Source organism: Malaclemys terrapin, chromosome 1, assembly GCF_027887155.1.
Source record: "Malaclemys terrapin pileata isolate rMalTer1 chromosome 1, rMalTer1.hap1, whole genome shotgun sequence".
Classification (NCBI taxonomy): domain Eukaryota; kingdom Metazoa; phylum Chordata; order Testudines; family Emydidae; genus Malaclemys; species Malaclemys terrapin.
In genome coordinates, this window is record NC_071505.1 from 331009694 (window position 1) to 331037132 (window position 27439).

The 27439-nt window shown below is 40.7% G+C and overlaps 1 protein-coding gene across 11 annotated transcripts in view; it reads left to right on the top strand.

Annotated features, from left to right (window-relative positions):
• Window positions 1-27439, top strand: part of PICALM (phosphatidylinositol binding clathrin assembly protein) — a 115303-nt gene that overhangs the window by 21297 nt on the left and 66567 nt on the right. For all 11 annotated transcript variants that reach the window (XM_054015712.1, XM_054015703.1, XM_054015704.1 and 8 more), the window contains exons 2-4: window positions 16828-16970; window positions 24187-24262; window positions 26952-27054. In XM_054015712.1, coding sequence (XP_053871687.1) covers window positions 16828-16970; window positions 24187-24262; window positions 26952-27054 — 322 coding nt within the window. The remainder of the gene's footprint in view (window positions 1-16827; window positions 16971-24186; window positions 24263-26951; window positions 27055-27439) is intronic.

The following is a 27439-nucleotide window of genomic DNA, read 5'->3' on the forward strand; positions in this document are numbered from 1 at the left end:
TCATCTAGATATTTATCTAATTTTACCACAGGTTATATAAAAAGCACTGGCAAAGTCAGTACAAACTAAAATTTCATACAGACAACAACTTTTTTATACTGCTCTATATACTATACACTGAAATTTAAGTACAATATTTATATTCCAAGAGATTTATTTTATAATTATATGGTAAAAGTGAGAAAGTAAGCAATTTTTCAGTAATAGTATTTTGCAAGCAAGTAGTTTTTAAGTGAGGTGAAACTTGGGGATATGCAAGACAAATCAGGGTATGTCTACACCACAAATGTTACAGCACGGCCATGGCAGCGCTGTGATGTGGGCAGTGTAGACACGCTTTATCGCCGGAGAAGAGGTCTCCCAGCGATGATAAAAACCCCACCCCAAACGAGCAGTGGTAGCTTTGCGCTCCCAGCGATAAAGCGCTGTCTATACTGGCGCTTTTCAGCACTAAAACTTTTGTCACTCGGGAGGTAGGGGAGGATGATTTTTCACACCCCTGAACGACAAAAGTTTTAGTGCTGAAAGTGGCAGTGTAGAGACAGCCTCAGACTCCTGAAAGGGGTGCAGTAGTCTGGAAAAGTTGAGAGCCACTGATTTAGAAGATGTATACAGATAATAAGTTTCCCAATCCTATTTTCAGAGGGATAGCCATGTTACTCTGTATCAGCAAAAACAACAAGGAGTCCTTGTCGTACCTTAAAGACTAACAAATTTATTTGGGCATAAGCTCTCGTGGGCTAAAACCCACTTCGTCAGATGCATGGAGTGAAAAATATAGTAAGCAGTACAGACACACCCTGGTTTACGCAAGCGTTCCGTTCCGGAATGCCTTGCTTAAGTCAAATTTTCTGTAAGTTGAGAACGTGTACCTGACAATTACGCACTCTTCACTCCTCCCCCCCCCCACCCCCCCAAAAAAAGCTTACAGAACTTTTTCCGTAAGTGCAGTTTTTTGTAAGTCGGGTTTGCGTAACCTGGGGAGCGTCTGTATAAACATTACAGCACATGAAAAGATGAGAGTTGCATTACCAAGTGGAGGGGTCAGTGCTAACGAGGCCAAATCAGTTAAGGTAGAAGTGGCCTATTCTCAACAGTTGACAAGAAGGGGTGAATAACAAGAGAGGGAAAATTACTTTTGTAGTGACTCATCCACTCCTAGTCTTTATTCAGGCCTAATTTGATGGTGTTCAGTTTGCAAATTAATTCCAGTTCTGCAGTTTCTCGTTGAATGTGTGTTTGAAGTTTTTTTTGTTGAAGAATTGTCACTTTTAAGTCTGTTGTTGAGTGTCCAGGGAGATTGAAGTGCTCTCCCACTAGTTTTTGAATGTTAAAATTCTTGATGTCTGATTTGTGTCCATTTATTCTTTTGCATAGAGATTGTCCAGTTTGGACAATATACATGGCAGAGGGGCATTGCTGGCAAATGATGGCATATATCACATTGGTAGATGTGCAGGTGAATGAGCCCCTGGTGGTGTGGCTGATGTGGTTAGGTCCTATGATGGTGTCCCTTGAATAGATATGCGGACAGATTTGGCAACAGGGTTTGTTGCAGGGATTGGTTATTGGGTTAGTGTTTTTGTTGTGTGGTATGTAGTTGCTGGTGAGTATTTGCTTCAGGTTGGGGGACTGTCTGTAAACAAGGACTGGCCTGTCTCCCAAGGTCTGTGAGAATGAGGGATTGTCCTTCAGGATAGGTTGTAGATCCTTGATGATGCTCTGGAGAGGTTTTAGTTGGGGGCTGTAGGTGATGGCTAGCCTACTACTCTAGAAAATTAGGTTGACCCAGCAACATTGCTCAAGGGTGCGAAAAATCCCCTGAGTGGTGTAGTTAAGATGACCTAAGGGATGGTCTACACTGAAAAGTTAGATTGATATAGCTGTCTCTCAGGGGTGTGAAAAATCCACACCTGTGAGAGATGTAGCTAAGCCCCCCTAACTCCTGGTGTAGATAGTGCTAGATTGATGGATGGATTCTTTCATCAACCTAGCTACTGCTTCTCTGGGAGGTGGAGAATCCCTCCCATCAATGTAGTAGCATTTTAAGTGTAGACATAGAGTTAGGCTACCTTCCTTGCATGTGAGCTTGAAGAGACAGAATTCACACTTTGATAGTTCTCTCAATGTTGCTTGTACTTGATATATCAAATAAGATTTATTGACTCTGATCTGACCAGTGGTCTGTTCACTCTTATTATGACATTTGTGACTTCATGCAATTGATTTGAGTAGTGATAGATTTTGGAAATTTGTATTTTAATACATCAGTGTTTGAATATTGATTAGGGATGGTGTATATGGATGTTTGAACTGCTCTAATTGAAAGTTAGTTTCCAAAAGGTTTTGCCAAAGTTGGATTTGTTGAAATAAAGTTAATCCCTTGATTTTTTTGGAAAGTGTGTTGCATAATTTTTTGTTGTAGCTATTCATCTGCCTCGGTGTTCCCTCGTTACAGGTTAACATTTTCTGAAAGATCTGGATAAAATATTTTCTGCACATGGAATTCCTTATTTATTCTGGAATAAGTGTCCACACATGGAGTTAATCAGGAATAAACCCCATGTATAGCTGCTAAGACTGCTAAATCTGTTCTAAAGTATCTGGTTCAAATGAGAATAAACTCTGAGAAACAACTGGGACCTGGTTAACTCCATAAAGGGTTTGTATCAAGGAGAGTGAACACTCAGCGTCCTCTGCCCTGTTCCAAAATGGTCACTGGACACAGTATAGATTGAAAAACTCTTTCCCCTTGGTTTCTGCCGTAGGACCACTTATCCTCATCATAGACCCTGGGTCCCTCTGACCAGAGGGGCTACTCGGACTTTTCATATGTCCAAAATGAGCTGCACATACCACAGTGAGCCAAAAGGGATTAACCAACTTCTTCCTGCAAAGTCTGACGCTAACTAAAAGTGGATCAATATGAAAAAAGCAGTTTGGCTAGCTTTAATCCAATATTTAATTTCACTTGAACTGCTAACATTGAAGTTGCTAAGTGCAGCACTTGTCAGGAAATGCCAAAGTCCCTGTGGGGTTCCGCTTTCCTATGGGGCATGGGTCACTTGCAGGTTTAAGCAACTGTAAATGATAGATTCATTGTAACTTGAAGTCCTTAAATCATGGTTTGAGGACTTCAGTAACTCAGCCAGATGTTATGGACAGGAGTGGGTGGTGGGTCAGGTTCTGTGGCCTGCAATGTGCAGCAGGTAAGACTAGGTGATTATGATTGTCCCTTCTGCCTTAAAGTCTGAGTCTAAGTCAAAACTGCCTATGCAACCTTAACTTTGCCCCTGGTGCGTGCATATGGATAATACTGTCTTTAATTATATAATCACAACTTTCATCTTTTTTTCTGGAGGCCCTCTACTTCATTTAGATGCTTATTGGGTGATGCGCAGTGAATGTTGCGGGGGGATACACCAGTTCATTTGTGCACTATTTTTGTCTCAGGCCTGTTTTTACTGTTCCATATCTTATTCTACATCCATTTGCAGTGGAATGAGAAATCTTGCATAAACACACTTTTATGTCCAATAAAATGTGGCAGGACTTTTATAAAACTTTGTTTTTAAAATCAGTGCACATGCATTGGTAAAATCAGTGCACATGAATTTTTTAGTTTGCTTTAAAACTTTTTAACTTTTTTCTAGTACTTGGCAGAGTCTAAACTCACTTTCATTAGGTCACCTAAAACCATATACCTTAAGCTTAGGGACTAGCTAAATGATGAATTTGAATGTGCTACCACAAACTGGAGCTATGACAACTGGGTTTTTTTTTTTATAATAAATGTCTCCCCTCCAATATTTAAATAGCTGTACTGTGCTCAGATTTAAAACAAATCCTCCTCACACAGATGGCATGTTGAGTATTAATCCTGAAAGGAAAAGTTAGAGTTGGTGATAACCAACTGCAGAGGCCTTCTAGACAGGAAACACTGCGGCTCCATTAATTATAGTTGTTGCTATGTGCTTGGCCTCCAATGACTAAGCACATAGCATCTGCTTTGCCATGTAGTTCTTGGTCACGTCATCTTCCTCTTCAGCTCATTTGAAGTTAATCCATATGTTACTGCAAAAGATTTCTTTATTGGCTACGTGTGTGTTCTGTAGAATTAAGTTAGAACAGTTTCATAGGAAAAATTACCAAAACTATTAAAAAATGACTTGTTACAGTTCCTTTTATGTAAAAGTGGAATCAGCTGCTTCCTCCTCCTTTGTATTTTGGATTCAAGGGTTTTTGTGCACAAAATGTGAACTTAATCCAATATATATCTGGTGTATGTTTTATGGAATGGATCCATGGGTCCATGTTTGAATCAAGAAATCCACTTTTTCTTGACCAGAATTATTATTAATCTAACTACACCTCTACCCCGATATAACGCGACCTGTTATAACACAAATTCAGATATAACGCAGTAAAGCAGCTCTCGGGGGGGGGGGGGGGGGGGGCTGCGCACTCCTGTGGATCAAAGCAAGTTCGATATACCGCAGTAAAATTTCTTCACTCCCGAGGACAGCGTTATATCGGGGTAGAAGTGTATCTACTTATTAGAATTATTTTACCCAAGAGTATGAAGGGTAAAAGGCAAATAAAGAATGCTTTGTGAAATCCAGCAAGCTCTGTTGTCAGCAGTTCTCCTCTTTGTATTCCTGGAAAGTTGAAACTAATATGCATTTTTATCCAAAGTTCTAACTGTGTGGTTGTTTGTATTTAAAAAGAAAAAAAAGACACATGTTAGGCAGATTGTGTATGTAACATTTTCCTTAGCTGGCTTTTTAGTGTTTTTTTTGTTTTTCTGAGACACGGGGGAAGGATAGCTCAGTGGTTTGAGCATTGGCCTGCTAAACCCAGGGTTGTGAGTTCAATCCTTGACGGGGCCATTTAGGGATCTGGGGCAAAAATCTGTCTGAGGATTGGTCCTGAGGTCCCTTCCAACCCTGATATTCTAGCATAGTATTTGTAAAGGGTTTAACACATCAGGATTTGAACACTTTTGTGATAGGGCGAAGAATTAGGGCTGTCAAGTGATTAAAAAAATTAATTGTGACTAATCATGAGATTAAAAAAATTGAAATTAATCGCAATTTTAATCACACTTAAAAAAAAAAACCTAAATATTTTTGGATGTTTTTCCTACATTTTCAAATATGTTTGTATTCTGTGTTGTAATTGAAATCAATATATTTGGAAATGTGGAAAAACATCCAAAATATTTATAATATCAGTTGGTATTCCATTATTGTTAAGCAGTGCAATTAAAGTGGTGATTAATCACGATTAATTTTTTTAGTTGAGTTAATTTGTTCAGAGTTAATTGCTTGAGTTAATTGCTATTAATTGACAGCCCTACTTATCAATATTTTAGGGTGGATAAAGGGTAATGTTAAAGAAAAGTTAGCCATCTATCAAATTCTTCAGAATTTTATCTGAATTGTTTCATTTAGGGCTTATTACTTGTATAGATCTTTTACAACTTTTGCGCTTTCAACATATAGTTGTGGCAGGCCAGAGTAAGTAGAAGGAAGAATTTCTGAAAATCTCATTGGACTGGCAGCCAAATTTTTATTTACTTTTTATTATTTTTATTTTCCTCTCTTCAACTTCTGTGAATTTATTAATAGTGACTAGAGCATCTTTCCAGCAGCTGTTGGAACTCTCTGCAAGCCTGTTGCTCAAACCCTATTGGCCCTCTGCCGGTGCCCTGCCTTCCCCCCTGCACAGGGCTAGCATCTCCGCTTGCCCACCGCACATTTCTCCACACCGCACCCCACTTTTTTGACGAAAGTGTCCCATTTGCTCTTGCCAACTGATCAAGTCAGCAAGAGCAAACAGAGCAAATGTTTACTTTTGCCAAAAAAGTCAGGATGGCCAGAACAGGGCTTAAAAAAGGGATTGTCTTGGCCAAAACAGGATGTATGGTCACCCTACACATATAGTTCATCTATCCACTTCCCTATGTAATCCTTCAGTGAAGTCATAATGCTGAATGTGTGACATCAATTTATGTGGCAACAGATTAATACCAAACACAGGAATATGACTTTACTTGGGCATCAAGAAGCTGGTTTGAGGGGCAGGCAGCCTTCGTTAGAATGCCGATACTTTCAATTATGATAGGGAAAAACAGAAAAACAAATCAGCCAAGCAAAATGCCACTTGTTTGCATACCAGATTGCTTCAATGTGAAAGTCAGATATATTAAGCAAGAGCAATAATAAATTCAACTAGTTTGTGGAATTCTTTATATGATGAAATATGTAATTAGAATACAATAAAAACCAGGATAATGGCCACAGCCTTAATTTTCTTGGGTTTATTTCAACAATGATAGCTTGTGGCATAGTTCCATCTTCCTCTCCTTACTGTTCCTCTGGTTGGCAGATTCCCTAAAATCCGCTTGATTTCTGTAAACTGGCTACTTCCCAGGACTGCAATACCTCCACTTCAGACTCTCTTCCTGTTCACCCATCTGACTCCTGCAAAAAAGCACAACTTCGAGTTATACCCAAAGCTGATATGGCAAAGAATAATTACTCCGCTTTGTTAGAGGATTATTGGTTCCAGAATAAAGTCACATTTATTTTAGAATAGTGTCCACACGGGATGCTATTGTGGTCTCAGATCTGGCACTTCAGAGTCCCAACTTCTCTTTACTACAGTGGGCTTTTTGTGTTTTCATTTTCTGTACTTGTATGCCTGCTAAGAAACTAAATTATAATCTTTTCTCCAGCAGTGGAGAAGGATGCATAGTCAGCTGAATATGAGCTCCCAGTGTGGCATGGTGGTCAGAAAGGCTAATGTGATCCTTGGATGCATAAACTGGAATCACGAGTAGGAATAGAGATTATTTTACCTCTGTGTTTGGCACTGATATGACTGCTGCTTGAATACTATGTCCAGTTCTGATGTCAACAATTCAAGACTGATGTTCAGGAGAAGAGCTACGAGAATGATTAAAGGATTAGAAGGCATGCTTTATAGAGAGAGATTCAAGGAGCGCCATCTCTTTAGCTTAAGAAGGTTAAAGGGTGACTTGAATACAATCTGTAAGTACTTCGTTGCCTACGTGGGGAACAAATACTTGTTAATGGGCTCTTCAGTCTAGCAGATTGTATAGCACAGTGATGTTCAATCTGTGGTCCGCCGACTGTGTCTACAATTTCCAAAGAAGTCCACACCTCCATTTGAAATTTTTTAGTGGTCCGCAAATGAAAAAAGGTTGAAAACCACTGGTACAACACAATCCAATGGTTGGAAGTTGAAGCTAGACAGATTCAGATAGGAAATAAGGCACACATTTGTGACAGAGTAATTAACCATTGTAACACCAATTTTTTTACCAAAGATGATGATGGATTCTCCATTACTGACAATTTTTAAATCAAGATTTGGAGTTCTAAAAGATTTGCTCTAGGAATTATTTTGGAGAAGTTCTGTGGCCTGTGTTATGCAGGAGGTCAGACTAGATGATCACAGTGGTCCCTTATGGCTTTGGAATCTATTTATCTATTAAACTAGTTAGTAAACTGGGTACACATTATTGTGCTCACGTGTCGTACGTGTGGAATGGCAAGCTTTCCATTTTGGCAGTATTCCTTTTTACACTGAGGAATAAATGTGGTTAAATTATGTAGCGTATGTTTTGCCTTCATAAAAGCTTAGGGCTTGGCTACACTTGTGAGTTAGAGCGCATTAAAGCAGCCCCGGGCACCCTATCTCACGGCCTATCCACACTGGCAAGGCACATAGAGTGCTCTGACTTCAGGGCTAGAGCGCTCCTGGTACTCCACCTCGGCGAGAAGATTAACACATGGTGCGCATTGGCTGAAATGCCCAGGCGTGAACGAGGTGCTGCCTTACTGCGCTCTGATCAGCCTCCTGAAACGTCCCATAATCCCCTTAAGTCAAGTGGCCACTCTTGTCATTGTTTTGGAATCACTGCAGGCATGCCGATATGCCCTTTGAAAGCTCCGTTTCTGACAGCCGGCATGCTTATCTGTTACGAGACAAAGCAACCATTACTGTGGAATGCTGTCTGTGAGAGAGAGGGGGGTGTCTGTTGCTGTCTGAACTTACAAGACAGCATGCTGATGTTCTCAGCCCCCCCAAAACCCACTCTCTCTTCCCCCACGTACATACAACACACTCCCTGTCACACTCCACCCCACCCTCCTCATTTGAAAAGCACGTTGCAGCCACTTGCATGATAGGATAGCTACCACAATGCACTGCTCTCTCTGGCCGTTAAAAGAACTGCTAATCTGGCCACGCCAGTGCGCTTGCAGCTGTCAGTGTGGACAGATTGCAGTGCTTTCCCTACTGCGCTCTACGAAGGCTGGTTTAACTCAAAGCACTCTACATCTGCAAGTGTAGCCATGCCCTGAGTGGGCTCTTGCATGTTTTTAAAGGTTGGGAAAAATCACAGCAACCCTACTTCACTAACAGGTGAGAGAAGGCAGACTACAGTTTTTATTACAGGGAAGGTATTATCTAGATGAATGGTCTCCAACTTTTGTACTCCCAAGATCACTTTTGAATCTAAGAGCAATCCAGGATCTACCCCTCCCCTTCCCCAAAGCCCTGCCCCGCTCACTCTATTCTCCCCCCCTTGTCGCTTGCTCTCCCCCACCCTCACTCACTGGGGCAGGGGTTTGGGGTTTGGGAGGGGGTGTGGGATCTGGGCTGGGGCCGAGGGGTTCGCAGTGTGGGAGGGGGCTCTGGGATGAGCCCTGAGCAGGAGGTTGGGGTGTAGGAGGGGGTGAAAGGTGCACGCTCTAGGAGGGAGTTTGGGTGCACGAGGGGGCTCCGGCTTGGGGTGCCAGGAGCGGGTACAGGGTGCTGGTTCTGGGAGGGCCATCAGGGCTGAGGCAGACTGTTGGGGTGCAGGAGGGGGTACAAGGTGCTGGCTCTGGGAGGGGGGTGAGGGCTGGGGTTTGGGGTGCAGGAGGAGGTTTGGAGTGCAGAAGGGGGTATGGGGTGCTGACTCCATGAGGGGTCTCAGGCTGGGGATTGGGGTACAGGAGGGGTTTTGGGGTGCTGGCTCTCGGGGGGGAGGCTCAGTGGGTTTTGGGGTGCGACCTTCTGCCGGTCAGCACTTGCCTCTGGCAGCTCCCGGTCGTCAGCGGGCGCAGTGAGGCTAAGGCAGGTTCCCTGCCTAGCCTGGCCCCACACGGCTCCCGGAAGGGGCCAATGCGCGCCTGCGGCCCCTGGGAGGGGGCAGGGGGCACGTGGCTCTGCACGCGGCTCCTCTCTGCAAGAACCGCCCCTGCAGCTCTCCCGGCCAATGGGAGCTGCAGGGGCGGTGCTTGCAAGCAGGAGCAGCACATGGAGGGAGACCCCCCAGGGCCGCAGGGCTGCTCTGTCCTTTTTCGGTAGCGGCGTGGGACCGGGATAGGCAGGGAGTCTGCCTTAGCGGCAGCCACGCTACTTTGCTGCTGGAGATCACGATCGACTGGTTGGTGGCCACTGATCTAGACTGAAAGATGAAAGCAGTGGTTTTTATGGTAGCAGTCTGAGTTCCTGAATTTTGACTGATCTCCTTAGGAGTGGTCATAGGTATGGGAAACACTTTCTTTATGGAGTGGTAGATCTGATTCTTGGAAACATTTTCAGATTGCCAGTTATGAATAGGAACATTGTGCATACTGCAGGCTGTAGCTAAAACACTCTGGAAATATTGATATACTGTATGTACACAGTTTTGGATAATGTTCAGCCTGCAATATGTCTAGTCAATGCTAATGATGTAAACCAAAAGGTTTGAACTATAAATCAATTTTCATTTTCAAACCAGAAAGAACTTGAAATGTCCCGCATAATTGTTAGAAACCTTAAATTTGTATGGCTTTGCATTGAACCAGTACACACAAGAAGAGATGCAAGAACGACGAGGAATTTGTTACACGTGTTTTCATGATAGTGCCCAAGCAAGGATAACACTGCCTATCTTCAGTACGTTGGTTTGCACTTGATGGAGATTCTCCACCCTCACAGCTGCCAGGAGGCTCTGTAAGAGGGATTGTGAAGCGTAGAACCTCCCCCTTGCTTGCTGGAAGGGTGGGGAAGAGAGTGAGTAGTCACTCCACCCTTTGTAGCCTCTGGAAAGGAGATTAAGATTCATCCTAGTAAGAAGATATGAGTGATGGAACTCCCAAAGAGGGTCTAGGGACAGCACAATGATAGAAATCCTAGCACTCTTTCCCTTCCTAGTAAGCGTTGCAGGGGTTCTCTATAACAGGGTGACCAGACGTCCTGATAAAATCAGGACCGTCCCCATTTTTCAGTGTTAGTCCCAGGTTCCAACCGATCTCTCTCTGCCCCCCACCCCCGGTGTCCCAATATATTGTTCCTCTCATCTGGTCACCCTACTCTATAGTGCCTTGCCCTGAGGTATTGCTGGTGAGGGCCCCACCCTCATCGTTCATATTTACCTCTGACTAATAGGCTTAATCCTCTGGAATAAGTGTTCACCCTCTCATGCCTGCCCTCGTAAACAAAAGCTGTGAAACGTATGTTCCAGTTAACTATATGAAAAACAGTATATTCAGACAGTAAGAATAAAATACAGCTGAGATATTTACATTAGAACTTCTAAGTGCCTAGCAGCAACCTATGCTTTCTCCAGACTCTTATCTGGTGGTATGATGGGAGTATGGTTGTTCCTTGCTAAGTGCAGGAAGTGGAAGATTAAAAAAATATCCTCGTTCTTGTTCTGTATTGACAGTTGTTTGTATGTATGTGCAGGACTAATCAGGAAAGCTACTTGTGTATGTAGCAAGGTCTTTCTGAGCTGATAGCCCCTTGCATACCATACTTTCTTTGCACCACTGCTGGTGCAATAACTGCTGATTTAAGTCAAATGTAGCTATCAAAATATTTTACTAGTTAGTGTTAAGTGAAGTCCATTCATGTCTAAATACTGGTAACATGATAGCAGAAAATTCAGAAACCTTATCAATCCATTGCTAACATGGCATGATAGTTCTCATGGGAGAAAATACAGAGCTTGATTTCCCTTTGCCTTCCTTCTGATTTGTGGCTGCCATTGGTTACATTGTGGTTTAACTCATCTGCCTTTCGATGGCATTTCCTCCATTGCAGGTCCCACTACTCACCACAGGTGCTCATCTATACCATACCATTGGTATTTCCTGTGGCTTCAGCCAATCACAGATGGTACCTTCTGCTGCCTTATGGTACCAGACTACAGTGTAGCCTGACCTGATTAGAGTTAAATATGTAAATATTTCTAAAGTAGCCTTGACTTAAATATGTTTAAGGCTGTTGTCATTCCATCTTGAGTTTAAATCATTGTCTGTGTATTGTGAGCACAAAAAATAGTGTCTGTGTAAGAGAAACTAAGTCCTAGAGGATAGCATTCATTATGAATTTCTCTGTGTGTTGTGATTATTTTTTAATGCTTACAAAAATCTTAATGGGATTTTTTTTTCACTTTTTCCTTTCCTGCATTTATACATCTCCCTTTCCTTGGCATAAACTTGTGTGACCTGTACTTTGTGCTCACCCTGTTCTCTCTTCCTGCCAACCCCCACACCTTCATTCATATGCCTTGCACTCAGATGCAAGGGAAGGGATTCTGCTGGGTCACAAGGCCTGTTTTCTTTTATGCTGTGCCACAATGACACTAACATAGGCTTAGGCCTGGTCTACACTATGGGATTAGGTCGAATTTAGCCGCGTTAGGTCAATTTAAAAATGACTGCAGCCACACAACCAATCCCGTTCTGTCGACATAAAGGGCTCTTAAAATCGACTTCTGTACTCCTCCCTGGAGAGGGGAGTAGTGCTAAAATCGACCTTGCTGAGTTGAATTTGAGGTTGTGCAGACGCAAATTGACGGTATTGGCCTCCGGAAGCCATCCCGGAGTGCTCCATTGTGACCGCTCTGGACAGCACTTTGAACTCGGATGCACTAGCCAGGTACACAGGAAAAGCCCCGGGAACTTTTGAATTTCATTTCCTGTTTGGTCAGCATGGTGAACTCGGCAGCACAGGTGACCATGCAGTCCCCTCAGAATCGTAGAGCGTAGAACGTTTCTACGCTCCCCCTATCATCTTCGTCCCTGAGGTTATCGCAGATTAGAAGGTGAAAAAAACGCACTCGCGATGACATGTTTTCCGAGTCATGCAGTCCTCCTGCACGGATAGGGCACAGCTTAATGCGTGGAGGCATTCAATGACAGAGGCCAGGAAAGAATTAAATGAGCACGAAGAGCGGAGGCAGGACGCGATGCTGAGGCTAATGGGGGAGCAAACGGACATGATGAAGCATCTGTTGGAGCTGCAGGAAAGCCAACAAGAGCACAGACCCCCGCTGCATCCATTGTATAACCGCCTACCCTCCTTCCCATGTTCCATAGCCTCCTCAAGAACGTGGGGGGAGGGGAGCGAGGCTGCGAGCACCCAGCCACTCCACTCCAGAGGATGGCCCAAGCAACGGAAGGCTCTCATTCAAACAGTTGGATTTTTAGTGTGGCTACAATAAGCAATGTGGCCTTGTCCTTCCCTCCTCCTCCACCCCACCCGGGCTACCTTGTCCGTTATCTCATTTTTTTAAATTAAATCAACAAAGGGGGCAGGTTTGCATCAAGGAGAAACGCACACAACTGTCACACCGAAACCTGGCCAGTCATGAAACTGGTTTTCAAAGCCTCTCTGATGCGCAGCGCGCCTTGCTGTACTCTTCTAATCACCCTGGTGTCTGGCTGCTCAAAATTGAACATCAGGCGATTTGCCTCAACCTCCCACCACGCCATAAACATCTCTTCCTTACTCTCACAGATATTATGGAGCGCACAGCAAGCAGCAGTAACAATGGAAATGTTGGTTGCGCTGAGGTCTGACCAACAGCACCAGCGACCTTTTAAACGTCCAAAGGCACATTCTACCTCCGTTTTGCCATGGTATGGCGTCTGCACGGGTAACCCAGGAAAAAAGGCGCAAAACGATTCTGTCATTGCTTTCACGAAGGGAGGGGCGACTGACGACATATATCCAAAACCACCCGCAACAATGTTTTTGCCCCATCAGACGTTGGGAGCATAACCCAGAATTCCAATGAGCGGTGGAGACTGCGGGAACTGTGGGATAGCTATCCACAGTGCTCCGCTCTGTAAGTCGATGCTAGCCACAGTAGTGAGGACGCACTCCGCTGATTTAATGCGCTTAATGCAGATATACGCAGTCGGCTGTATAGAATCGATTTCTAAAGATCGACTTCTATAAAATCGACCTAATTTCGTAGTGTAAACATACCCTTAGAAGTTTTGAAGTAGCTTCAGGAAATAAAAACCCTTCAGCATGAAAAACACAAAATTCTAGGTTTGTATAACGCTTCAGGAATTTTAGGTAGTGCATTAATGTATCATTCAGATTCTTAGTTCTTTTCTTAGCTAGCTTTCAAAATTCTGCATTTGAGAATTTCTCAGTAGTTTTTTTCATTCACATTACGCATTTCCTACTTACTATATTAATTGAGCTATTATGCATTTCTTCGCATATGGTGTTCAGTCATACTACATTATGATATGAGATTCCAACACATAGCACAAGCTAAGCAGGTTTCCACAGGATAAGGATGGAGAGACCTGAAGAAGATCTAGAAGCTGTAGGAAGTGGTTTTAGTGACTTAGCAAACAAGATCTTGAGTCATGCTCTAGTATATTTTTATAAGTCCCATTAAGACTTTAGAAAAATCAAACCATATATGAAGATGGTGTATTTGTAATTTTCTGTAAGTTGCACAAGAAATCCCAGTTTCATTGTATTAGACACAATTGTGAAATAGAACATATTTTAAAACTTAATTAGCACAAGAGTTATGGTCAGACTTTCAGCCTCTACTCTGCAATGGCTAACTTGATTTCTTAACTTGTTTCATTAATGCTAATTTTTTTGCGTTCAGTATAATAACTTTTCTGAAATTAATGTTGGCTACATGCAAAACCCACCCACACAATTCCTGAAAACCAAGGGAAAATCCCATTAACGAAAACTGCATTAACCTACATCATAGTAATGAATGGAAAAAATAGATTCCATCTCCACAAGAAACTCCTTTGCACTTCCAATAGACTAAGAGAAAAGAAATCACCAAATTACACTTTCTTGCTTCCCCCGTATATCTAAAATAATCATATATGCACAAGTTGTGATGTCATTTAACAAAAAACAAACCACCAATCCTCTTTTTGGTGTTTGGACTCTTAATTCTAATATTAATTTTCACAAACCCTGTGTTGATATGATAACTGGAAACTTTAAATCCTGTTTTTGCTGCTTTTATTGAGCTGAGAGAGAAGCTGAAAGTAAATATTTTCCCAAATAATTATATGCAGAAATTGTTTTGTACAAGAGTGGTTTTTGCACATAGGAAAGATGGATGATTCATTTGTTCCTTTTAGAATGGCTTAAAATTGAAAAATGTGTCAATGGTGTACATGGAAAAAGTACTCTTTATTAGGGCTGTCAAGCGAATAAAAAAATTAATTGTGATTAATCGCGCTGTTAAACAAGAATAGAATACCATTTATTTAATATTTTTAGATGTTTTCTACATTTTCAAATATAATGATTTCAATTACAACACAGAATACAAAGTGTACAGTGCTCACTTTATATTTTTTATTACAATTATTTGCACTGTAAAAAAACAAAAGAAATAGTATTTTTCAACTCACCTAATACAAGTACTGTAGTGCAATATCTTTATCATGACAGTTGAACTTACACATGTAGAATTATGTACAAAAAAACTGCATTAAAAAACAAAAACAGTGAAAAATTTTAGAGCCTACAAGTCCACTCAGTCCTACTTCTTGTTCAGCCAATGAGTCAGATAAACAGGTTTGTTTACATTTGCAGGAGATAATGCTGCCCACTTGTTATTTACAATATCACCTCAAAGTGAAAATAGGTGTACTCATGATTCTGTTGTAGCCAGCGTTGCAAGTTATTTACGTGCGCTAAAGATTCATATGTCCCTTCATGCTTCAACCACCATTCCAGGTGACACGAGTTCATGCTAATGATGGCTTCTGCTTGGTAACAATCCAAAGCAGTGCAGACCAACGCATGTTCATTTTCATCATCGGAGTCAGATGCCACCAGCAGAAGGTTGATTTTCTTTTTTGGTGGCTTGGGTTCTGTAGTTGTGGCATCGGAGTGTTGCTCTTTTAAGACTGCTGAAAGCATGCTCCACACCTCCTCCCTCTCAGATTTTGGAAGGCACTTCAGATTCTTAAACCTCGGGTCGAGTACTGTAGCTGACTTTAGAAATCTCACATTGATACCTTTCTTTGCGTTTTGTCAAATCTGCGGTGAAAGTGTTCTTAAAATGAACATATGCTGGGTCATCAGCCGAGACTGCTATAACATGAAATATATGGCAGAATGCAGGTAAAACACAGAGCAGGGAATGCACAATTCTCCCCCAAGGAGTTCAGTCACAATTTTAATTAATACATTATTTTTTTAACAAGCGTCATCAGCATGGAAGCATGTCCTCTGGAATGGAGGCCAAAGCATGAAGGGGCATACAAATGTTTAGCATATCTGACATGTTAATATCTTCCAGTGCTGGCTACAGAAGTGCCATGCGAATGCGTGTTCTCACTTTCTGGTGAAGTAAAGAAGAAGAGGGCAGCATTATCTCCTATAAATGTAAACAAACTTGTTTTTCTTAGTGATTGGCTGAACAAGAAGTAGGACTGAGTGGACTTGTAGACTCTGAAGTTTGACATTTTGTTTTTGAATGCAGTTATGGAACAAAAATAAATCTACGTTCGTAACTTGCACAACAAAGATTGCACTACAATACTTGTATGAGGTGAATTGAAAAATACTATTTCTCTTATTTTACAGTGCAAATATTTATAATAAAAAATAATATACATTTTGATTTCAGTTACAACACAGAATACAATATATATGAAAATGTAGAAAAACATTCAAAATATTTAATAAATTTCAATTGGTATTCTATTGTTTAACAGTGCGATTAAAACTGATCTAAAACATTTTTAGTTTTTAGTTTAGAAAACTAATTTAAAATTGCGATTAATTTTTTTTTTGAGTAAATCGCGTGAGTTATCTGCAAATAAACCACAACCCTACTCTTTATTGAGAAATAACTTAAAGAAGAGCCCTAGGAAGGGGATTACATTACTCAGGGATCTGAATACAGGAAAAGACTTTCATATCCAGCTCACTAGTTTGAGTCTAGCCGTTGTCAGTGATGATAATGTTACCATTGCATGGCTTTTCAGTGATCCATATGAAATTGATAATCTCAGTTCAGTTTCTAATAGATAGGTGTTAAGCATGAAAATTGCCATCACAGTTAACTAATGGTATAGTAACATTATAAGCAAACACCAAGGATTAAATGGGCAAGGAAAGTGTCTCTTGCAGAATGTCCTTTTTAGAATAAATTTGAGAAGCTTATTTTTATTCATACTGTCTATTCTATGGATGAATGAAATACTTTAAAGGCTTTCAAACTGCAGCTCTCTGACATCTTCCTAGTGGGCCACAGAGTGAAAACCTCTGAGAGCTAAATCAGAGCTATTCAGGGAAAGGCTCCATAATCTCTAGATTGCTCCATTGAATGAAAAACTGAAATATATGTCTGGTGGCACCTTAAAGACTAACAGCTCCACACTCCTTGTTGTTTTTGTAGATACAGACTAACACGGCTACCCCCGATACTTGAAATATATGTGTACCATCATGATAACCAAGCTTCAGGAATACGAAATATACAAGTAAAATAACAATAATCAATTCTCTTTATTTCAGACTTAATCCAGTGCACAAATGAGATGAATGTGAACATCCCCCAGCTGGCGGACAGCTTATTTGAAAGAACTACCAATAGTAGCTGGGTGGTGGTCTTCAAGTCCCTCATCACAACTCACCATCTAATGGTGTATGGAAATGAGGTAATACAATTTCTTCAGTACAAAAATCGTATCTCTTCTGTAAAGATACATCATGGAGATGTCTTTGACTAGATACCTTTATAAGAAAATCTTCAATATTACTTCCCAGTAAGTAGAAGGGCAGAAAGAGGACTGTAAGAGAGGGTTCCTTTTCTATGCCAATATTGTTTTTATTATCATTAACAAAAAAATTCAGAGAAATTAAAAAAAGTATGACTTAAGATCATAAGAGCCAAAGATTAAAGAGACTTACTAGATCACCTAGTCATGCCTCTGACAAAACAAGCTTTTTCTTTATAGTCAGAATTGTTCGTAAATTGTATGTTTTTTTCCAAACTTTTTAGTTGGGGACCAACCATCTTTTTATTTATATTTGATTTAAAAATATGAAGAATGTTTAATGTGAGCAGTAGGCACCCATAATTAACAATTAAGTTTGCAATCAATTAAATATGAGCTAACAGCCCAAAATAATAAAATTAACATATCAACTGATTTAAAAAAAAGTAGTAAGCCCCATCCTGCTACATGCCCTCAGTTCTCCACAGACAAAATAGGTATTGTGGTGTTTCCGTGATACAGCCCTATTTTTTAAGATGCTTAATCCAAATGAACTGTGGCTTGTGAACTTCCTGCATTTAAAAAAAGACGTAAAATTTTAGCTCTGTTGATGTATAGCACAGTAGACATTTTGAGGCCTTTTTTCTTAATTTTTAAAATTCAAATGGTAGTTTAAGTTTGAAAAGTGGCTACTGTGTATAATCCATACGTGATATAATACGTATGGTATGGGCAATATTCAGATTCCCCTTCATGTTCAGTCAAATTTCTTTTACATTGAAACAATTGAAATGAAGTTTCTCGTACAGTTCATAGTATATATTTGTCATAAGGAAAAAATAGAAAAATACTTTTTGACTTTTCATGGGATTCTACAAAGCCATTAACGCTACTCTTTGGTTCCATTAGGATCTGCACAGGACTTGAAAGACCCTCAGATACTAAGGACATGCCTATTCTACAACTGCTACAGCACTGCTGCTGAGCCGTTGGAGCGCCATAGTGTAGAAGCTTTCTGTGTTGACTAAAGAGGTTTTTCTGTCAATTATAATTGCCATCTCTCTGAGAGGCAGTAAGTAGGTCAGTGGAAGAATTCTTCTGTCGATCTAGCCACATCAATGTCAGGGGTTAGACTAACTTAACTACGGTGCTCAGGCTGCAAAATTTTTCACAGCCTTGAACGATGTAGACCAAGCGTAACTGAATCAGAATGTGAATGGAAAACTGTTCTGGATCTATTGCAGGGGTGGGGAAACTTTTTGGCCCGAGGACCACATCTGGTATAGAAATTGTATGGTGGGCCATGAATGCTCACAAAAATGGGGTTGGGGTACATGAGGGAGTGAGGGCTCTGGCTGGGGGTGCAGGCTCCAGGGTGAGGCCAGAAATGAGGAGGGCAGTGTGCGGGAGGGGACTCCGGGCTGGGACAGGTGGGGAGGTGGTGAAGGCTCCAGCTGGGGGTACAGGCTCTGGGGTGGGGCTGGGGATGAGGGGTTTGGGGTGTTAGGAGGGTGCTCTGGGCTGGGACGGAGGAGTTTGGAGGGTGGGAGGGGGATCAGGGCTGGGGTAGGGGGTTGGTGCGTGGGAGGAGGTCGGGGTGCAGGCTCTGGGCAGCGCTTACCTCAAGCAGCTCCCGGAAGCAGCAGCGTGTTCCGCCTCCAGCTCCTATGCAGAGGCACAGCTTGACAGCTTTGTTGCGTTCTGCCCCTGCAGTTCCCATTGGCCGCGGTTCCCGCGCAGTGGCCCCCGACCCTGCTCCCTAGCTGGAGGGCCGTGGTGGGCCAGATGCAGCCCGCAGGGTGTAGTTTGCCCACCCCTGATCTACTGTGAGCCCATTATGTTTGACTTTTTTTTTAAATTAAAACTATTGAGATCCCTCTATAAAGGGTTCATATTGTATTTGCACAGTTAAAGTATGTAATGAGCAATGATAAAATCAGTCTAATGGAGAAAATATAAATAAAAGATGGGAAGGACTGAAATCCACAGGCTCTTATCTTTCCTGCACCCTGGCATTTAGAATTTCAGGGAAATGTATGTGGGATAGTTTCAGCTGAGCCCAGCAAATGATCTCTGCTCAGTGTGGGCAGAGAAGATGAGAAGCTCTTTCCTCCCTAGTAGTCCCTGCCAATATGCTGGGAAAGAATTTTCTTTCCTATCACTGAATTTGGCAATCAGTTTGTGATAGTTCTTGGGGTACCCAGGACTGAGAGTCACCTTGTTACCCCCAGCCTACAGCATGAAGGAGACTTGCTTGTGTTTAATTGGATGTTGGCTCCCTGATACTACCAGCCTGTTAGCCACCCAAACAATCTCCTCTGGGTTATGCCAGCCCTTATTTTGCCATTCAGGTTAACAATTGGTATACCCAGTCCTCAAGTCTTTTTGAAGTGTTGTCCTGTAGTGTCCAGCCTCTTTTCCACTGAATGCTCACAGAAATACCACATCTGCTGTCCCCAAAGGAACAGTGTGTACAGCAGCTTGTATGATTCAACTCAGGATCAGCTTCTTGCTTAATATCACAGCACTGGGATATATTTATAGTGAAAACAATATTAAGTTTTTATTATCCAAGAATTAAGAGGTAGTAAGGATAATAGAAGCAAGAAGATTACCTATAAAACAAAATCATAACACGCTTTCTAGAGATTAGACTTTACTTAACAGGCTAACCTCGTCTAAAGAAGTTTTTCTCACCCTAAATGTCCTCTGCAGCATTTCAACTAAGACTGGTTTCACGAATGTAAATGCCCTGCCCTTTTACTTCCTAGATCCGCTATCACAGGGTGTCTTCTCTGTTCCCCAGATAGTCCAGCAAACCTTTGAAGTGTGTCTCAAGATAAGGTTGCCTTCCACCTCTGTATGCTTTCTTTTTTGACTTGATAATTCTGTTGACTTTGTGTGTAAATTGGCCACCATTGTGTTAGCTTACAATGCTTAATTTTACATGCGGACAGGTGAATAACCATTTTTTTTGTGACCGGAAACCTGTTTCTCCACTTCTGCTGTGATACAGACTCTTAAGAATGTATTTTTAGTATACATACATAGCTCCTTACATAGTGTCTGTAGATACATTTCACAACCATAGTAATGACTAATGTGACCATTGTTTTCATTTAAGACCTCACATGGCATTCTTTGATGAACCAGAATGTACTTACCAGAATCAGGATATTATTGTAACCCCGTTGCCAGTTGGCATTGAGTTGTTCATGGGTCATACAGTTTAATCTTGTTCATGTGAGCAAGAATCATCATCAGTTAAGATTCTAATCCCATTTATAATCAATCATTTATACAAATTTTTCATGTATGGGTCCTAATACTGTGGATTTTGTGAGGAGTGTCCTAGGGAGAGAAGAAAATGCAGCAATTTTCTCACTAGCTATGATTTAAATTATTTCTTGTTTTTTCCTTGCCCATTTGTAAACATAAGGTTTTTTTTTAATTAGACCAGCAGGAATTTTCAAAAACAAATCCTACTCCCAGACAGACTACTTGTCATATTAGAGTGTTGAAAGTGGTCTAATCCTTGGAACTTCAATGGAGATTCAATTGGCCTAGGTTTGGAATGTTCAAGGCTATCTCCTCCCCCCCCCCCCCCCCCCACTATGTAAAATCAGTCACTTCAGCTGAAAACAGAATTTTTCTGTTATAGTCCTATCTGATACATTGTATATTTGGACCTAGTACAATGTCCATATAACCATTCTCTGCATGATGTTTTAGGTTACAATGGTATTTTCAGATAGTACACTTACAAAAAGCCAAGAGTTATGAGTGGTGGAAAAAGACCATTACCACCAAGTGATGATAACTTATAACGCCCCACATATAGCTTAGCAAAACTCAGCACTAGTGCATATTAATTGTTGTATCAGTTCTCGGGGATCAGTTTTCAGAGACAGAAATACTCAGTGACAAGATTTAGCATTAATTTTATGCACATACCTGCAACAGGGCAGTTATCAAGATCTCATAGACTCATAGACTTTAAGGTCAGAAGGGACCATTATGATCATCTGGTCTGACCCCCTGCATGCTGCAGGCCACAAAACCGTCCCTACCCCTTCCCTTGACTCTGCTGTTGAAGTCCCCAAATCTTGTGGCTTAGTGACTTCAATTGGCAGAGAACCCTCCTGCTAGCGATCCCTGCCCCATGCTGCGGAGGAAGGCGAAAGATCTTTACCCTATGAATGAATCCATGTCATCCTTGAGCTGTAGAATTGGCTGCAATGGATAAAACTAGAGATTACAATAAGGATGTAACTTCTTCCAGGCCCTGAATCCCTTTAGCAAGAGACTTGATTTGAAAATTCACTAAACTGCTGCCTCAAAATTCTTTTTTCCAATGGCACTGGCTTTTCTGCCCATCTCATTTTTTCTAAAGTTAGCACATAAGGAAAAATTATGTGACGGATGACTTTCAGGAAGACATTTGTAATATATGTAGTAGGTAATACCCTTACTCAGACCAGCAGGGAGGAAGAGGAAATAAATTTGTTCCCATAGGTGCAAGTTATTCAGCTCACTCCAAATGCCTTTTCACTGTAGCTTGTTGGAAACATTTTGACAAAACTTTTTTGTTAATATGTTGAAATGGAAATGTTTCACAGATATGGTTCAATATCAGTGAAATTCTGCCAGAAACAAGGCAGGCTTCTTGGGGGCTTACCTGCCTACTTCCTCTTCAGCCCTCCTGATAAACTGCCTTTGACCCAGCGCTCCCAGGATCTTCACAAAATGGAATGACCATTCTCCACCTAGCTCTCCTCTTCACTCTTTATACATCGGAAAACTTCTAAAGAGACTAAAAATAGGGCTGAGCGCGTCAGTATTCAGAATTCGTTTCATAGCAACCCTTCTTACTGGCTAGCAAAAAAACTCTTCCTTTCTTCAAAGGGACTCTGAAGCATACATGTGCCCAGTAGGGATTTAACAGTATTTAATCCTAAACAAATGCTGAAAGGATCATTAGAATAGCAGGATTAAGCAAATATTTCACAACTTCTGGAGAGTTTCCCCTCGAGAATCCTGTGCAGGCTAGAATGTAGCATTGAGAGTACAAGTACGAAAAGCCATGTGGCTGCTTAGAAGGCTGGGGAAGAGGTTTCTTTACTGATGAAAATTACCACCACCATGGTTTGGGGGTCGGGGGGGGGGGAACGAAAGGGAATAAAATGCTTCTCTCTCTAATCCTCTGAAATATGATTTATAATCCATGAAGAGTACAGTAAAGTTGCTCTTCTAAAATGTTTTGAATGGAAAGAAAGAAAATGTAATCTTCAGTATAGAAGGCCAAATACAGTACTGGTGTTGGTTAGACATGCAATTCCTAAAGTATGAGATACAGACTAGACAGGATGAAACCTGAATTGATGATAACATTTCTCCTTTAGGTTCCTGAATTTATTTAATATGAATAAGAATCTTTATGTAGTATTAATAGTAAATCTTCATGCTGCTGAATATCTCTTAAATAAAATCCCATAATTATATTTAAAGGTAATTAAATTAAACAACATTCAGGTAAATATTTTAAATTTAACCTAAGTGTACAGGGAACTAAAGATAAAGCTTGTCAAGAACCCCTAGCTCACTTCTTGGTACAGGTAGACATTATTTCCTGGTAATCTACTGATACCCTGATTACAAATGCCAAAGTGTTGATGTAGGCAGTATAAGTGAAGAAAGCCTTTGTACTACAATCAGTTCTGGAAGCCACCACGTGTGAGAGGTAACTGATTAAGAAGTTTTGAAAGAGACTTTGGCTGTGGATGCACGCTATACACCATAAAACAGATATGAAAAAAAAAAAGTTCTACAGAGGTATGATCCCTAGCCCGCCCCAACCACAATGTGCACACTGAAAAATGAGTCCCTTTTTTCAGCTAGAGCAGAGCAACATGCTTATGTCTAAGTAATCTGTTTTGAAATACAGACACTCATTTTCAGTTGAAAGGTTTACATTTCATAGAGTGACTACTGCTAATCTGATCTGGTAAAAAAAAAATATATAGTTCTCCGCCAGTACATGTCAGAGCATCTGACATTGTGTACGTGGGGGTAGGGAGATTTTGTCTCATGAACCAGAATTCCTTGTGTAGAGCTCTGCTACAAAAGTAAACTAAATGAAAAACAAGTCTCTGCTAATGTTTTGAATGAGACAAAATAAAGCAACTGAGAAGCAGAAGAGTTCAGGTGATGTACACTATCGCTATTTGTAGTAACTAAAAGCCTGATTTTGAGAGGTGCAGAGCACCCAACTCCAAATAATGTGAATGCAAGCTGCAGGTGCTCAGTGTCTTTGAAAATCTGACCTCAAATAAGTACTTCATGAAACCAATGCAATATGAACCAAAGAATCACAAGACTGTTCTACAGCCAGCACTAGATTGGAACAGACCACAAGGACTTTGAAACCAAAGTTGAGTTTTTTCAAGTTTCTTGCAGGATGCTCTACAACCTTCGTTTAGAGGTTTTGATCTGAGCCTAGTCTTAAAAAGACCACTTGATCCTGGTTTTTAGGAGTTTCATCTTCTTCCAATTGTCATTTCTAGTTACCAAAAAGTTTCATCATAAGAAATATTGTTAGCCTCATAATCCTCATAAAATTGGTTTGGCATTAGAATTGCCAGGTTTACTTTGTAAGTAAAGGCAGACGATTTCTCAAGTTGGAAGGCAACTTGTCAAACTGATCGTTACATGCCATCAGTTATCCTAACTTGAAATTGATTTGCATTCAGTATATCTTTGTATTTATTTAGCTCAAAAATTGCTATCAGCTGTGCAGAAAGATTCTACAAATAGAGTATGTTTGAAGAAAAAAGTTGTAATGCCAAATTTTAATGCCTTGTATCTAATTTTAATGTCTGTATGAGAAGTTTGCCCTCCTGTGGCTAATTCTAGTTTAGAACAAAGGGTCCTTTAATCCTTCACCAATACCAGTTAAATAGTAGTTAAACCCTGTATTCCTCCACTTACAGCTTTGCCCAGAAGTGTATGGGTTGTTTGTGTTATTTGCAAGTTAAACTACAAATTTTTTGAAAGTTTGATAGCACTGAGTTAACTAAATTGTTTAAGTGCAGAATTAAGTAAAATTCCAGCAAAGCAAAAACTTCTTATTGATTCAAAATCTTTTTTCTCCATCTAGCGTTTTATCCAGTATCTAGCTTCCAGAAACACACTGTTTAATTTGAGCAATTTCCTAGACAAAAGTGGATTGCAAGGTAAGGTATCTTCATTATAAAAACTAACATGGTATTTTAGGGAATAATAAATACTGTATTTTCACAAGTTATGATGAACTGCCTCTCTTCAGTGGTTTAAAAAATTGCATATCATTCCAAGAAGTGAAATTCTTCATTTTAGAACACTTCTGTGGATGTCATTCATAATCTTCCAACTGACTAGCCATTTGTGGCATTGTAGAAAATAGAGCCACATGGAAAGAATAGATATAATTTTTATCTTATATTAGTTTGATTTTAGTCATGCTATTTATTATAGTTCTGAACCAGTTTCCAACAACAGCCAATACAAGATAAAATGAGAGGTTAAAACTCCCATAATGCATTCCAGTTTCGTCATGGGGCAGGGGAGATTTGTTCTTGATGCTGGCTGGTAGTGGTTGTTACAAGAAGACCAATAGTACTTAATTTTTATTTAAGTTGGTGGTCATCCAGCCTATCCCCATGCCTATGTAGGATTAATTAAATGAATAAATATGAAATAAAATTTTCAGTTTCCAGGTCGGAAGAAATCAATTCTACCAGGGAAGAAATCAATTCAAAAACTATTATTAATGTTGCATAGAGGTCCAGCTGAGATTGGAATCCCATTGTGTTAAACCCTGTACAAGCATATAGTAAGAGACAGGTCATGCTCCAAAGATAATGATTTGATCAGATCAGACTGTATTGTATTCTCTACACCAAGGGTTCTCAAACTGCATTGAACTGCGATCCCCTTCTGACAACAAAAAGTACTTCACGACCCCAGGACAGGGGACCGAAGCCTGAGCTTGCCCGGGTGGGAAGGGGGGCAAAGCCCGAACCTCACCGCTTCGGGCAGGGGGCCAAAGCTGAAGCCCCAGGCAGGGAGCCTGCAACTTGAGCCCCACCACCCAGGGCTGAAGCCCGCAGGCTTTGGCTTCGGCCCCGGCCCCAGGCAGTGGAACTCGGGCTTCAGCCCTGGGCCCCAGCAAGTCTAAGCCAACCCTGGCGACCCCATTATAAGGGGGTCGGGACCCACTTTGGGGTCCTGGCCCACAGTTTGAGAACCGCTGCTCTACACCAAAAACTTCACATATACTACCTCACACACTGGGGTCCTCCTTTTATTTTTATTATTATTTTATTTTTGTTGTTATTATACTGCTTATTATTATTAATTATTATAGGATGATTGAATTCCATCTTGCAAAATTCTACTTGCCTCCTTGCAAGGAAGGGGTAAATAAATTTTTTAACAAGGAAATAACATTTGTAAATTATCCATCGTCGTGGTAAAGGGTAGACAAATACATCTTTGTGCCTGAGCTACTCACTTTCATGTATTCTGCAAGGCTGGGAGAAGTATAACAAAATAAAAGGGCCAAAACTAAATGAACTCCTGTACATGCTGTAGTAGGGACCAATTGCTTGAAACTATAATTGTTTCAGTCAGATGTCTCTTTGTTTAGAGTAGATATCGGGCAAGAAACAGTTACTGGTCCCTGTTACTAGGTTTCCCTACTGCTGCATGTAATTCTGTTCATGCATGGAGCTGCTATTAAAAATTTACTAATTTGCCTGTACTGAAATAGCTGTTTTGTCTCCAACTTTGCACTTTATATAGCTGCTTCAATTTTGTTTTGCCATAATTATAGCATAATATATATACTCTTGCTGATGGCTTTGGACAGCAGTTTTCATTGTGGTAAATGACTCAAACCTGTCAAGCTAAGACTTAATTTTCAAGGGTAGACTGGCATAGAATATGAAAAGAGACCTTTGCCACCTAACTCCCGTGTTTCCTCTGGGGAATAAAGCAGAGGATAGGATTTCATGGCCTGCACCCATAGGAAAGATTTTTGGATGTAATTAAGATACGTCAGTCTAATCCTACAATCTTTGCATGTGCAAACTCCCACTTATTAATGTCAATTTAGTTCAGTGCATTTTGCTGTATTAACTTCTAAAAGAGTATGTATGGACTTTGAGATTGGCTCTGAAAACGTAAGACTTTTGTACATACACGTATGCTAGTTAAGAAATCTTACAACAAATAAATCAGTAAGCATATATAGGCACTTTCTATGCTAGTATCCACAAATTTATATAAAAATACTTAATCTGCTCCCTGATTTCCAAGAGATGGTTAACTTCAGACGGTAAAGGAAGTTACACAGTTATGTGACATCTTTAGATATTTGCTACATCATGTATTCAGATTTTCAGGGTGTGTATAGCTCAGGGGTTGGTAACCTTTCAGAAGTGCTGTGCCGAGTCTTCATTTATTCACTCTGATTTAAGATTTCGCGTGCCAGTAATACATTTTAAGGTTTTTAAAATGTTTAAGCAGCTTCATTTAAAATGAAATGAAAATGCAGAGCGCCCCCCCCCTCCTCCCCCGGACCAGTGGCCAGGACCTGGGCAGTGTGAGTGCCACTGAAAATCAGCTCGCGTGCCGCCTTTGGCACGTGTGCCATAGGTTGCCTACCCCTGGTATAGCTCTTAACACCACAATATTTTTATTTGTGTCAAAAAAAATTGAGACCAGTCTTTTGTAACCGTTTTTATATATTGGTGGATTAAGGGAAAACTTGTAAACAAAAACAATCTATAAGTGTATATCTTATTGCCTAGTCAGAATAATTGGCTTTGTATAAAAATTGACTGGAGGAGCGATAAGCTGTTGAAACCTTTTCTCTTTTAGGGTATGACATGTCCACATTTATCAGACGGTATAGTAGGTATCTGAATGAAAAAGCAGTTTCTTACAGACAAGTGGCTTTTGACTTCACCAAAGTAAAAAGAGGGTAAGAACTGTAGTTTTTATTTTTCTTATCTTTAAGATCCGGCTTGCAGTACATACTAACAAGCTGTTCTCAAATAACCAAGTTGAATATCTTTTCACTGGTATTAATCAATATACTCTGTGCATTATGCACCAAAAATGTCAGTGCAGTTGAGTTGTAATGTGTCTGTCTTCAGAAATTTTGGGGAACACTGTCTTTTGGGGAAAAAAAAAAAATGAAATGGAAATCAGACTGTGCGTCGGATTGAGGCAACCGGTGGTAGCTACCTAATCTGGCCAATAAGATGTTCTTTGATATGCCAGAAAGCTGTCTTGTGTTTGGCACCATTGGTGTTTAACTACGCATCTCATTTGAGAAGAGCCTTGCAGAACCATCAAATTCTACA